The sequence below is a fragment of the Buteo buteo genome, chromosome 4 (assembly GCF_964188355.1).
Source record: "Buteo buteo chromosome 4, bButBut1.hap1.1, whole genome shotgun sequence".
Taxonomy (NCBI): Eukaryota; Metazoa; Chordata; class Aves; order Accipitriformes; family Accipitridae; genus Buteo; species Buteo buteo.
Window position 1 is genome coordinate 62,306,300 of NC_134174.1, and position 15,777 is coordinate 62,322,076.

General features: G+C 36.3%; 1 protein-coding gene across 1 annotated transcript in view; it reads right to left on the reverse strand.

Annotated features, from left to right (window-relative positions):
• PDZD8 (PDZ domain containing 8) overlaps positions 1-15,777 on the reverse strand; it is a 67,008-nt gene that overhangs the window by 39,493 nt on the left and 11,738 nt on the right. The window contains exons 2-3 of the mRNA XM_075026478.1: positions 6,275-6,397; positions 488-590 (exon numbers count right to left, since the gene is read on the reverse strand). Of these exons, the coding sequence (XP_074882579.1) occupies positions 488-590; positions 6,275-6,397 (226 nt within the window). The remainder of the gene's footprint in view (positions 1-487; positions 591-6,274; positions 6,398-15,777) is intronic.

Genomic DNA, 15,777 nt, shown 5'->3' on the forward strand with positions numbered 1-15,777 from the left:
TAAGAGATCTACAGCAATTGCCTATATTTTCACAAAATGCAGGAGAAAAGGAGAAAGACAGTCACATCAGCTACCTACCCTCTGATCACGCTGTCTTCAACACTCACATCAGAAGGGAATACACTACTGGCCAGTGAAAGACAGGTAAATCTTCCTGTTTTCTAAACATTGCCCCACCGAAATGTAACAGGACTATAAAAGTGCATATTTTACACTATTTGTTTTAATGCAGATGGACAGTTGACAATATATTCAAACTAGGTATGTTTTCAAGCACAGTTGTGATAACTGAACATGATGTTATCCATACATGTCAATCTGACAGTGAAATACTTTGGATTAAAAAGTAAATAACTGGTCTGTTAAGTTTTGGTTGGTTTTTTTTCTGCTCTATCACTCATTTCATTGTCCAAAGATACACTTTTTCCAGACAATGTATTAAGAGCATAAGACATACTGCAATATGCAAAGATTATACACTTTTTACCGTTTTAATAGAACTTCTTGATTTTTCTTCCCAAACATTACTGCTCAGCTCCATTGTGCAATGAACATTTGTTTCTCTTTCATAGGATCCGAACATAAGTAACCTGAAATAGAAAAGCCTATAGTAAGAATTGTAATACTGTTACATAAATCCCAGATACCATATTAAACTCACCATTCTTCATTTATACACTCTATTATCAATGAGTACACACAGAGAAGTCCACACAAAAAAGATTACACAGGCACAGCCTTACACCAAAAGGAAAGACACTGCCACCCTCTAGTGGAAGAATTCCATAAATATCAAATATAACTTAAAATTTTTAGCTAGGGTTTTTTGAGTTTTGGGGGGGTTGGTTTGGTTGTTTTGGTTTGGGGTTTTTTTGCTATTGTATTTCCCTCTTTCTTTTAATCTGTTTTTTAAAATAAAGCAAATAAGCAGGCTAGTGTTTTTCCATAGAAGAATAACTTTTTTGTTTTTTTTTAAAAAGCAACAATAGCCAGAAGATTCTTCCATTCTAGTCCTAAACTTCACAATATACTGCAGCTCTTCTTGGTTCAAGAGAGTGTTACTATGGATTAAAGTCACAGTTTACTACTGCTTATGTTTCTATTTCACTAAACTGGGATCCTCTCACATCTAATTTTTTGTAACATTCATAACAAAGGAAAGAGTGGTTCTTCATGCATGATACCCTATTCCAGAAGGCTATAAAGCTTTTCAGGTAGATATCAGTACTATAAAAGAAAAAAACGATAACCTTTATGCTAGAACAGCAATAAAGTTGCACACAGCTTCTCTCACAGTAGTTGGAAGCAGATCAATATTTCTGAATAAAAACTTCAAACAAATCTTACTCTTTCAAAAGAGCTACTAGATTTTAACTCCCCACCCCCCAAACTTTCTATATACATTTGACATGGACAGTTTCTAAGCTTTCACCCAAAGTATCCTATTTGTGATTGTGATGTGTTACACAACTCTTTAGATGATAGACAAAAGCTGTCAGAAAAACATGCCAGTTTTCTCTATTTATCTTGATGTTGTTAAATAAAGTTTCTAGGCTAAATATTTATGATCCAAAAGTGCCTAGCCTTCCAGACATGGAGATACGTAGTAAACATACTTTGAAAATTAAGTAAAGCTATTGAAAACAACTTTCACCAACAATTAGAATTGGCAAAATTAAGCCAATCCCAAGGGAAAACACCTCTCTGGCTACGACAGCTCTCTAGCTTGCATTGCAGCAAGGAGAGGTAAATAAATATTTCTTTTCTACATCTCTCTATGACGTATTTGTTTAACTGGTGTTTAGCTGAGCACATGAATGCATGGGGGAGATGATAGGGGAAGATCACATTCGGGTTGGTACCCAGCACACCTGCTTTACAAAGTGTCTTTTTTTTTTGGGTTCAGAGTTAGCGGCTACCTCCTGTAGCCCCATCTTCAGATGGAAAGTTTGCATGCTCCAGTGAAACACCACAAACAGCAGCTGCCAACCTCATTTCCACCTCGACCTTCAGCACCGATTTGTCTAGACACTATCGATTTGATTACTGGAAGCAGAAATCCAGCCTCAGAACCAACTGCTTAGGTATATTGTCTGGTCAAGACTTAAGTTAGTTCAAGGTTACTTGAACTGACAAACTCATGCTGCCTTTGCTTATTTTTAAGCCATCCCCAGCAACCCTCTGTGGCTTTTCTGTTCTGCTTGTAGTAGTTGCTTTTGAATAACACAGGTTTTCCTCAGTGTCTCATTGATATCAGACAGTTCATTAAAGCTTTTCCACAGCTGATCACTGGCTGCACACGTTTCATCTTCTGGTCACCTAGACACACTCTAAGGAAATTTTCCAGTGGTACTTACTGTCCCTCTAAAATATCAGCACAGTAGCTATTTAGCTGTCTTGTACTGGTGGCAACTAAGGTAGAAGAACAAGGACAGGAGGCAGCTCAAAATGGGAATAAAATAGAATTTTCAGCCAGAACCATAACAAAAGTCACAAGGAAAACAATGACTCATAATGAGATTTCACCTTACATTAGGTTACCAACACCCATCTTGAAGGAATATGTAACAAGACAGCAAAACCACGCATTTAAATTTTGAAGAGCTCTCCATGCTGGAGTTTGGAATTCAATTTCCAATTTCAGAACGACAAAGGGGAAAATTTAACTGCTACTACACCAAGGGAATTTTTGTTTGAATAATACCTCCGTTAGGATGCAAACAGAGGTACTGTATTCTATAACACAGCTGCAGATAAAGACTAACATTAAGATTACTTCACAACACACCCAAAACAACTGGATATTAAGGAGATATCCATGTCCTACAGATTGAAAGTTTATAAATCAGTATGAAAGGATGTATGAAAGACATCCCGAAACAAAGTTTATGACCCCAGCTATAATTAAATCAATAAAGAAATGTGATTAAATTACCACCTGAGTAATTAAAATACACATACAGAAAGCGAATTTTTGTTCCTTCTTCAGTTGTAAATCAGATGGTTTCCTTCAACAAGTGAGGATAAGGTAGGAGAAAGTGATTCAACAGCATAGCTATAGATATGAAAACAGTTGTTTGTAGCTGTCCTGTTTTCCAGTCTGAGAGCTACAAGGACTCCAAGACATGAAGTGTTTGTCCTGTGATACAGAACAACAGAAGCACACGGAGGTTGTGGTCACCTCAACTCTTGAGCCGAGCCAAGCCAAGAACTTCAGCAAGTCTTTATAGTCTTTTGGAAAGGAGGATGAATAACAAGGCTATCAAGTTTCCTGCTTTTTGTAGGACGAATGCTGAAGTACTGATCTGCAAATCTAACAAGAATCTGGTATGGGCAGACAAAGTACACACCCACCTTTAGTAACATGTTATTTATTACCAGGTGCATAAAAGCAAGCTGAATTTATTTCCTTTACAATGCCTTCCTACTTTTTTATTTCAATTGTGGCCTTTCTATTTGCAAGTATTTTAGAAGTTGAAATAAGCAGAATATTTCCCAAATTTTAAGAATGTCAAAAGCAGATTCAGTATTCACATACTTAAAGGTGCCACTGCTGCACACTGAAATCTACGTGAAGACAAAAGGAGAACAACCCACAAAAGTCCAAATTTGACAAGTCAGTCTCAGGTACACTCTGGTATTTTACTAAATAACTATCTGAGGAAAACTGCCTTCTCCACAAAGGTTATCTATTGAAACAAATGCTAATTTAGAAAGCCCACTTAATGGCATAGTTTTGGAAGAATATTCTCACCTAACATAAGAGTATATAGGCTTTAAGACTTTCTTCACAATGTATCTTTTAAAAAAATAAATGTAGCAAAATTTAACAGCATGTTGCTTTGCTTCTTCCTTTTCCTTAAAAATTTAAGGTAACGACAGATAATAGCATTTTTGCAACAACTGAGCTCTGCAAGGCCATTGCACTTGTACACGAAAACTTACATTTTCAACAGGTCAGATAAAAATTTGCAAAACATAATCCTTTATTATTTACATCAAGTTCCCAACCTTTCGTTAATTTCATTTTGAAAATGTGCAAAATTTAATTTCTCTTTCACTAGAATGACAGCAAGGAAATTAATGTGGTCAAGCCCGCAATTAGAAAAGAAACAAGTGCAGCTATTTGGTTGTGTGAAGACTATAATGAAATTAAACTAGACATTTATAACACAAAAAGTTTGCTAAATGTTTTGTCACTATAGTTCCACCACTGTATTTCAGATTTAAGCAGGAGAAGTAGCAGAATTCTGTTACCAGACTAGATAGAGTATGTCAGCGGTCAATCAACTCCAAATTCTATGCAGAAGTCAAAGAACAGCTACTGTACTGAGAGACAATACAAAAACCTTCTGAGGCACTGAGCAAAACTGAAAAACACACAGAAGTTAAAGTGATCTTTCATTTCTGGAATGAGAAAGATCGCTAAGAAAAATTTTCAGGTCCCTACAGCAGACATGAGAGATAAAGCTCTGTATTTCAGTATGCAGTGCTGCACTGCAAAAGAACCATTGAGAATGATCCCAGGCAACCTTCACACCAGTTCACATCCAGTGGTGATGAAAAAGGAAAGTTTTGTCATTGTTACTTTCATATACATTGTGTATTTCTTCTTTTACCACCAAAATCCTCTATATGTCTTTCAGCTTCCACCTCATCAATACCTTCAGGTGCAAAGTAAGCAAGAATATTTACTCACAGGGGAACTCAATGGACAGGAGTTGTAGTTTAGTTCAAGGAAGGATGGGAAACCTGGAAGATCTGAGAAATTACTAGGGACCAAGTGTCAGACATCTAGATTGAGAGGTTTCTGCTGAGACATAATTTTCAAGTGTGTGTCAAGAAATGCCAAGCAGCGTAAAACAGTCGGATTAAGTCAGACCTGAAGCTTAAAAGACCTGACAAGCCAGCAACTGCATCCTCTCCCATCCATCTGATAAGCATCTGTGACAGCTGAAAATACTGAGAGGTCGGATGATGATGTCAAACTGAGCAATCTGGCTTCTAAATGTAATGGAAAGAAACACAACGCTACTGACATGTTGGTGATGTTACACAGCATTTCAGATTCAGGAAAGACATAGTATTTAAAAGATTACTTTCCAAACCAAAACCAACTGCACACGACTTAAGGTAGTTATTTTGGGCCCTCTTATAACAAAAATGAATGCACTACCAGACTGAAATTGCAGACTGCCTATAAAGAGATCATGAGTTCCCTTACTCAGCATGGGTAAAAAGGAAACATTCCTAGCAGCCAAGGAGTGCAGAGTGATTTAGTATCCTTGGATCATTCACAGAAAACCTATCACAAAGCTAAGAGACAGGTAAGCAGCAATTTTATTACGAAAAAAAAAAAAAGAAAGAAAAAAATCACCGCTGTGGCCCACACAATCCTTAGAACAGAAGAGTATCTTCTGGAAATCCATGCCACTGATATACCATATTAGTACAGCAAACACAATTCAAACAGTTGTACAAGGCTACAGAAAAAAGTGCGAAGAGGAGCTCATATGGCAATACAAGCAATGAAAACAACAGGTTAAAAAAAGTCTTGCTGCAAACCAGAGTTTAGTTCATAAGGAGCAGAAGTGCACATGACTAGATCAAAGCCTAAGCACTACTTGGATAAGATCTAACATAAACCAAGAACTAAGAGGTCTGGAAAAAAAAAACAACCCAAAAACCCAAAAAAACACCAAAAACCAGACAAACCAAGAGCCCACACACCTTTTTTCCAGCTTTCAAGAGAATAATTTTCTCTTCAATGAATGAAGGAAGTAGATTTTATTTCTTTCCATTATTTTGTTCGAGACAAAGACAATAAGTAATGCCTTATAAAAGTTATTTGGATTAATCTAAGTAAGACTGAGTGAAACAATTATTTCCCTTTGCTTACAACATAATACAATAGGATAATTACAACATTTATGCTGTCCTGGAAAGAGATTCATAATTTGGTGCGCCAAACAAACAAACAAAAAAAACAAGAAAAACCCCAACAGGAGGCACAGATTAGCTTGTAACCAGGCAAAATTCAGAAGAAAGGCAAATGCATGCACCCACACAAAACATGGAAGAGCCTCAGGAACTTACTGCAACTTTCATTTGTTCATTTTTACTTAAAAAAAATACATTTCTTCATTAGAGCACAATCACGACACCAAAGCTGCTAGTTCGTGAATCAGAACAGACCTACAGCTATAATTACAACAAACTTAAGTAACATGGGTACTTGCTTAGTCAAGAATGAGCAAAAGACCACAAAACATACCTTGTACATTCAATTAACGTGACTTTTAGTCGACCTTCTGTCAATAGAAAATCCTGTATACAGAGGTCTCGATCTTCATATTCATCAGGTGGCAATACTTGAAATGGAAAAAATGGCTTGAACCTGAAAAATACAGAAGAGACTTATCTTAATTCAAATGACATAAATCACACTAACACACAGAAGTAAAAAAAGGTAACAGGATTACAATGAATCTTTAACACTCCTAAAGTGAAATACTACCATTCCTACATATTCATTGGTCAAAAGGAACAAGTAGAAGCTACTAAAGCTTTTTGAATGCAGAAGACTGGAGAGTACATAAACAAAGGTCGCTTCACAGGAATAGATTATTTGAGTTATATTTACTAGTGCAGATAACTTTCAGAAAGTGGGAAGTTGATCAAATCACACAGTATGTTTATGATTGCAAATGTGATTTGACACAAGAGTCCTTTTGCAGTAAATGTCTTACCAGGTCTCAGTTTTAAATTATTCTGCATAAAGTATCACAGCATTGAAAGGAGAAAATACACTATGAGCCTAAAGCTTAAATTTTTATGACACTGCTGTACTTGGAGAACTGGTGCATCCTAATAAACTGTACACTTTAGTTGCAGATTGATACTTCTCTCATTTTGTGAAAAACATTCGGTTGCTCTTTTCAGCCAGTCTTCTTCAATTAAAATATACAGGTATGCTAAATATTTGCCCTTGAGCTTTATTTCCCTCATCACAGCACATGATTCACAGGAAAAGCAGTTCATATTCAAGATACTAAGTGTTTTACACACATTATCTCACCACATAATTCTCTCTCTTTGATAAGAATATGCCAAGTTATAAATACCGATTTCATTTTTAAGTGATAGTGCTTCAGTGTCGGACACAGCCACGATCTGAGGGAAGGAAGGAGGGGGAGAGGCTGCACAGCTGCAGCCCCATCACATGGCAGACACACACATGCAATCCTAACAGCAAGGACCACAACCCTGCAAATAGAAAGATAGCATGGAATCTGCACCAGCATTTATATAAAGTATTTGAAAAAGCACTTGCAGGATATTCCATCTTTCTGGTTTTATTTATTGCTCATTTCTTAGCACTGCCCTGTGACTTGGTTTCCATCCTCTGCCACAGGCTCCCAGTGATTATTTCTGTTCAGAAGACTTAGAAATAGCAGGACACAAGCACCACTGCCTGCAGGATGTATCTGCCATTTCATGAGAAAGAAGTCTTTCATAAGCACTGTTTGCTCAACCATCAGAGGCATCTGCTTGTCACATTCAGAGATCACAATATGTTCAGGAAATAGTCACATGGATCTGAACTGAAGAGTTTCAGAAATTCAAATAAATAATTAAGCGCCCTTTAACTGTCGGCACACTCTTCGGGTGGGAGCTCAACACTCTGATTCGAGACACTTCATTTCTGTACGAGCATCAGCCTCGTACAGAGCCATGAGAAAGAAATTTCTTTTGTTCTGCTTGTGAATAAATACAACTCAACACTCCAGCTATTTTCCTGAAATCCAATTCAACTTCTAACTTTAATTTGGTTCCAAGTTTCTCCCTCATTAACTCCTTCAGGAAGAAAACTGTTTTGAACTTGGTCAAGTAAAAAAAGAAAATCAATTTTAAATACTTTATTCCCTTTTTTTTTTTTTTAAGTCTGTGTACAAAAAACATGAAGCTATTAAATCACACTGGCCGTGGTTCAGGCTTATGAGTATACCATAAACAACCAACTCAAAATATGCCTTGTGCATGTACTATTTGGTCTGATATTTTACTCATCATCTTCCTTTATAGTTCCTGAATTATTAAAGAAATAATAAGCATCACAAGGGTAGGGAAAATACCATCAAGACAACCCCACTATTTTCATTCTCCAAGACCTACTGGCACTTCAGGGCTTAGCCACCTCCCTGCTCAGACCCACTCCGAGTCATCACAGCACACACCACCACACACAAGCAAGGGTACCCTGTTCCTTTTAGGAATGATTTATACCCCCTCAAAATACAGATTTAGCTCAGATTTTGTTAGGCAAAAAAAAAAAAAAAAGAGTTAGGCAAGCACACTGGAAAATAATGCCAAGGTTTGAGTGAATAAATACTCGTAGGTTTGGGTTTTTTTCAGCACAAATAAACAACTTTTCACTTAGTACCAGCAACTGCCCATATACCTTCTCCCAAAATTTATTAAAAAAAAAAAAGTAGTTTTCCATGGGAACTTCAAAGTAAAGACCACCATCAGGAGCCTCAGTGAGCTACTGAAACAAAATTTCTGGGAGGGAGGAACAGACAAAGAAAGAAGATCCAATAGGTTACTATCATCTCTCCGAATTTCTGCAAATATCAGGCTTAAAAGTGTTGGTAGTGATAAGGTCTTTCCCTTATATATACACACCATGAAACAGCCTGCAGGCTATTTACCAAAAACACAAACCTGGACAAACCTATTTTCAATACTAAAAACAAGAACAAAACAAAAAAGCAAAACAACAGACTAAAATATTCCAATAAGGATGCAGACATATCTACCTACACATTCAAACCAAAAATGTCATTTCTCAAGTAACTTCAGGACAAAGCTTTAAGTACAACACACACTGCAATCTTCCGCTGCAGCACAGAATGATGAAATAATCTTCAGAAGAAGCCATTTTTCTTGGTAGATTAAGACATAATGTTTACTATAATTTTGATTCCTATTTTCAAAATAGCCTTTTTTTTTAAATTAGTACAACAATGAATTAAAGAGGAAAAAATTCTAAAACACCAATACTGTTATATACAATAATATGCAAAACACTTAACAGTGTAGGCTGGACTTTGTGCAGCACTAGTTAAATCTTCTACAAATATGGGATTAAAAAGCAGTCTCAACATCATTTTTAATTTACAACAAGCGCTTATGTTCACATTCTTACCACTGCAACTAATTTGCAAAATCCTTTGCAAAAAACCTAACACATTACCTATTTCCATTGGCATTAACAACGTATAAAGAGCTAAATATCCCACATTAAATGCATTTTTAATGTTTAAATGCTGCTCTGAAACCTTCCAATTTAATACCACAGCATTTATCTATTTAAGGTAATTTACTGAGAATTTGTACAGTTCCAAAACTAAACATCGGACAAATTACTATTCCAAGTAGATTTCAACGATATATTAGTTAAGCGAACTGTTGACAGACTATTTAAGTGCAAGATAACCCAAATTTATTTTGAAAGACTTTTCTACTGTGAACTGGTGAACAAATACAGACCCAGATGATGACAGTCAGTAACACAGCAAGACTCCATTCCCTTGTGTTGTAAAACCACACATAGGCAACCTGCAATCCGTGCACATAACCGAGTCGGGCATCACAGGTTCTCTCATCTTTTTCCCTGTGGTAGGGAAAGCCTATGAACTACCCTACCTTTTAAAAACACAATCGCCATTAACGAAGGGCACTCTGAGGAGTGCTGCTCCTCTGTTCGGTCTAGCAAGAGAGCAGCAAAACAGCAATGGGTGTTCTCTCCTCTGCGGAGAAGCCAGATTCCCCACATCTGTACCATCTCTCTAACTTTCCTGCTTGAGAACAGTCACAGCACTATGCAAAACAAACTGTGAAGTTTGTTTCATAAAACATTTACAGTAGGGACAACAAAACACACTTTTAATATGAAAGCAAAGCTATATTTCATTGTATTAAAGTACCAACAGTAGGCTTTTAGCTAACAGTGCCAATAACACAACTCAGTGAAAAAGACAAGAGTTACAAACTCTATTCCCAAGTCCTGCGGACTGCTGTACCTTTGGTGATTCAGTAACTTCCTGTCCCAAACTTTCCCATGTAAAGGAGAGAAGTTTCCCATCATCCTGACTTTGTTGTTACAATATAGAATTTATTTTATTAAATACCTTGTGTAAATAACCTTGCTCTAATTTTTGTAATAGCTTTAAGAGTGTACTTTGCTACCTTCTATTATTTAGTCCATCTTTAAAGAGCAAAAGTCCACCAATAAATGCCTTGGAGAAATTCATCGTATTGACTAAGAAAGAAAAACAGACCATGTAGCCTACCAGCAGGCTTCTATTCAAAAAGTCTAAAGAAACCTTGACAGCAAACTAAATGCCTCAGTTAATCTCAGCTTGTCTCTGCCCTCATCACAGCAGCCATCCCAGGATCTGGTCAGTTCTCGCAGGTTGCTCTTGCAAATTCAAGACTCTCATTTTGCAAACTCTGAACAAGAAAAAAATATGTGGTTTTCTATTTGGCTGTCTAGATCTTTAAACACTCATCCAGTATTCTCAGCTCCCTTTCTTAACTTCAGATGGTAACCAAGAAAGTTAGTGGACCTCCATCAGTGGAGAACAAGCCCATAACAAATGGTTTGCAATCAGTTCATTCACTGCTGCAGCCCGAGAAAAAGGTTTTAAGCCACAACAATGGCATGGGGAAATCTAGGAGTTGTTCCTGACAGTACAACAGTTGAGAAAATGTTACCAAAAGGTACTCACAAGAAATATAGTACCTTTCTAAACACTGCTGAGCTGCTACCAGGCTGTCCAAGGCAAATTTTCATTGCATCTATATTAAATCCCTTTCAAGTGGGGTCTAATGCTGCCAGCTCCTTGCTCAGCAAGGTCAAAAGGCAAAATTCATGCTCATGTCACAAATGCTTGACCTACAAAGCAGGATTACACCAACTCAATCCATATATCCGAAAGCCTCCTCTTCAATTCCAAACCTGTGAAATGATACTAAACAACTATCAGAAGTAAGGTAGATATTATATTGTCTTTAAACCATATTTGTTAAGCCTTTGTAAACTTTTCATCTTCTCTAGAGGAACAAAATAGGCATAATCATAGCTAAACAAGAAAACAGACACCTTACACCCCTGCCCCAAAACCCTGCTTGGATATGGCATGCTATTAAAAAGAAGTCTTTAACACTGCCTTATATTAGATGCTTATAGTGTGTTTGCAATTTGTTTATAAATTATCCATCTCCCTCCACAAATTTATCATCTTATTTGTCCAGAAGTCCAAAATTCAAATAGCACACTACTAAGAAAATGTTAGTTAAAACCCAGCATTTTAACTCAATAATATGAATATTAAGGGGAATATCTATCAATTGAACTTCATGTGAAATTTTAGCAAGTGAAAAAAAAAAAAAAACTATGAAAAAATATTTAAAAGAAGCTGTCGAGTAGCAAAAGTGTTTCTCAAATACCACAAGACACAAACAGAAAAAAAAAAAATTTCACATGAAGAATTAGGTCAGATGACTGTACTGAAAGATAATCAAGATAAAGTTACTCAATTAATGCATAGGATTAAAGTTATACTTAAAGTAGCATAATACTGAGCTCTTCCACATACAAAGCACAGCAAAAATGTTTCCAGACACTGCATGCAGTCAGTATGTCTCCTTCATAACGAAAAACTTCTACACTTCATTCATGTCGTATTTCAGAGTCACTTCAGTGGCTCATTTGCTCTCATCTCATCACCACCTCACTCAAAGTCTAGATCAAAATTGCATCTGAAAAAAAAAAATCCCCAAATTAATCAAATTTGTTCCCCTCACTTTGGGTGTTTTCAGCCCCTGAACAATGCTAATCTTCCTTCCAGTTGCCAGTTCTGTGGAAGAGGAACTCACCTACTTGGAACAAGACTGTAATTCAGTGATTTTAGTTTCAGAAATGTCTGACCTATATTCCCATTAATTTGTATTCGCTATTCTGTGATGATTGTTTTGTGTTCCTTTAGCTAGCTTTTAACAGAGAAGAGGACAGGAGTCTTTTATACCTTAGTTTAATTAACCTATTACTTAAATTAACTGCTCCCACCAGTACCTACTTAACTACAATATTTTTAGTTGCATGAGGAAATTCATTAAGAACTGGGAAAAAAAATAGCAATTTATCTGACCAAAGATAACCATGCACTTACGTGTTTCTGTTCATTGCATCTGTTAAGAATATCCAGAATCACTGTAAAAAAAAAATTGTTAAGAACTAAACACAGACAGGAACAAACTTCAAAAGCTCTCAGTACTCCATTTCCTACTTGGAGAAGCAGAAAGACTTACAGCTTCATTTGTAAATGCAGGAGGCGGCTAGGATTTCGTAGAGCTTTTGCTAAGAAGTGAGAACACTCTTCTAGAATAAGTTCTGGAAAAAGTTTTAAATTATTCTCTGGTTTTATAAGGGAAGTTTGATATCTAAAACAGTGGTGTAAAAATTACTGGGTATCTGTTTAAGACCACATTAATCACTTGTATTCTATTAATTCCAGCACTACTCTACTGCCATAAAGATTAAAAATTGTCAGGTTTATGAATTTTTTTAATTGAGGTACATTAACTGAACATTTACATCTTAATAAACAAGGCAAAAAGACCTTAAATCTCAGAAAAGCTAAAACTGCAAGTGTCTTTAGCATAAGGCTACTTTGTATACATTGCAAGTCTTACAGTTTTGTTTGCCACTAAGTAAAAATTAAACCAAAATCTAAAGACAGTGTTTAGTAAAACACCAATTTACTTTTGCAAATGTTACTGTATTTGAAGATTCTAGTATCTAAAATACTTTTGAAAGAATAACTGCTGAATTTATTTTCAGTTTGGGGATTACTCAAAAGGTTCAACAACTACAGAACTCAGTCATTTTTAGATTGTCTTTTTTATCTGATTCACAGAAATACAAGTCATGTGCTTGTTAAGTGTATAAATTTCAGTAAGTGACTGACACCAGATATTTTAAGTTATAAAAAAGTCCTCTAATCTTACATTGTGTGTAATTTAAGATTAAGTTTACTTCTACAAAAATTCTAAAATATTACAAACCACTCCTAAAAAGGCATGATCACATTAATAGGATTTTAGAACTACTTGTCAGCTAACATTTAAGCTTGTTAGGTATTATAATGCAAACAGCTTGTATCAAGCTTCACATCGAAGATGTAAAAATGCAACTCATCCTTATTTTGAAAAAAATTAGTAGTACTTCTCTTAAAAAAACAAACAAAAAAACCAAAACCAAGAGTATTTTTTAAAAAAAAAAAAAAAAAAAAAAGTACCACCACTGAAGATTTTGCAAAAGCAATTCTCCAGCTTCCACTGATTTCACAAGAACAAAGCTGCAGAACTGTGTCAGTATCCATATTCAGGGGACTTCAGTAATTCAAACTATACTCTTATTCAGTATAGAAATCTATTAATTTCAGCTTTACCCATACACATGAAAATTTGGCTTATGAACAACCTGAAAAAACATTGCAATAAGAGTAGGTTTATTTTCTAGGAAATTTTATGGAAAACTGCAAATCAGTTCTAGCACTCCACCCACTATGTTACAGGATATTCTGCCACAGGCATGTGGGAGGCTCATACACGTAAGATCTCAATATATGAGCAGTCGCTTTTTAAATCAAGACCTCAAAAATAAAAAGCAAGGATTTTTTTTTTCTTCAAAAATGTCTCACATTTCAAGATTCTTAAACTACTTAAACTATACCTCTGAGGTATATCTCAAATCAGACATTCAAGACAAACACTTCTGAAACTTTAAGATCCATTCTACATGAACAAATAAAAGAACAAATGTAAATAGCCAAGTAGCTCTTCCAAAAAGATACTAGATTTTTTTTTTCCTGCTTATATGACAGAACCCACTGTAAACACAACAAGGAGAATCTTAAAAGATTTGCCATTGCTGTCTGAATTGAAATAGCCATGGTAAAAGAGAAATCTTGAATCAGGCTTATCAAAACTACTTTCTTATCAGAACAAACCAGATTAATTTGACCACGCACAGACTTTTTGGCATTTCAAGAATACTAGTTTCCCAAATTCTAAATTCCATAAATACTGAAATAGCTTGGTTAACTCAATGCAGCCAATGCCTGTTTGATGTCTGAGTTTTCATGTGGTTTGGTTTGTTGTTTGGTTTGGTTTTTTTTTAATTGTATGTGACCTAGCTGAAGCCAACTGTTGGTTCAAATTAAGTGAAAGAGATCAAAATCCTGCCATATTTCAGTCTCAGACAGGACAAAGACAAAATTTCCCTGTCTAACCAGAAAGCCTGAATCGTTGTGGCTCTGCTCCAAATGGGACAGAAGATGCAGAAAATGCTCTTGTTCACGTAGAGCTGGAAGAGAGGCAGGTATGGTTCAGCAACCAGCTTTTAGGCATTCAAGGAGAAGAGCAGCAGGAAAAAACACACCAAAAAAACCCCAAACAAATAAATTCAAGCCACCCCAAAACTCTACCTTTAGCCAGTTGGGTTAGAGATTGGTTCCAGTAACTGATGCTAGCAAAACGCTAGCTTTTTCTCACTTCAGCAAGAAATTCTCCCAAAAGGAGGTCTCAACTCTCTCTACAAACATCATCTCCCTGCAATTCTGGTCAGAGAAAAATGATGTTGATGTTCTAATAGAAGTCTAAGCTCTGTACATGACTCATTCATTGAGCTCAAGAGTTTTAATCCTCTGCTCTAAACACTAGCCTATGTCCATATGAAAACTAATGACATCATCTTAAGACTCCTTACACAGAAAATGACTGCCTCACTGCTGAAAAGAGTCTCTGACAGCTGTTCTGGATTCTAGACAAGACAGCTTTCCAAGGTTTATCCTCACTCCTCCAGTTAGTTTTAAAAATGCTCGAACTGCAGAAGCTTCTTCTCACTCTACATTTACCTAGTCACTTCTAACAAGACAGAAGATGGTCAAATTCACACCCTTAAAGTCTTCCAAAGTGCTGGAGATAGTCTAGCCCGGGATTAGTAGTACCATTTTCAAAGCTGAGATGACTGGCAGTTCACCTTTTAATTTGTTAACAGCAGTAATTAAGGCCCTATTTTACATACAGCTCAGCTATTCAGACTGCAATGGTGGGGAAGGCACTGATGGGGACCAGGGGACACACCATGGTACATACTTGCCATTACAGCTGTCCCCAAGCAAAGGTGTCACCATTTGTGAGTCACAGCATTTTATTAATGGGCTCCTACTGTAAACAAACAGGACCTAATAAGGCAGAACCTCAGCCTGGAGGTGACCTGTAGCACCACTGTGGACAGTCAAATACAGGAGGGGCTTGCGAGATTCATCAACAGGAAGGATTCCTGCACTTTGCAAATCCTGCATCACTGATGGCAAGTTACAGTTGGGACTTACGATTACGTTTGAAAGAAGCAGCTGCTCAAATTACCATAATCTTTTCCCACCATCCCCACGATGAATTTGGATATTTTCTCTAATTTGCCCTTCTTTCAGAAAAACAGGGAAAAAAATAAGAAAAAAAATATCTGAGTTTTTGTAGTATTGTTTTAAAACAATACCACTGACTAGCATTGCTGTTCCCACCCCACCTCCCCTTGTAATCCACTGGGCTCTTTGCTTGGCAACATTAGAATTTGTTTTGTTTATTCTACCATATTGCATTAAGTTTTGTTAGCAAGTATGCAGTTATTCTAAAAAAAAAAATACA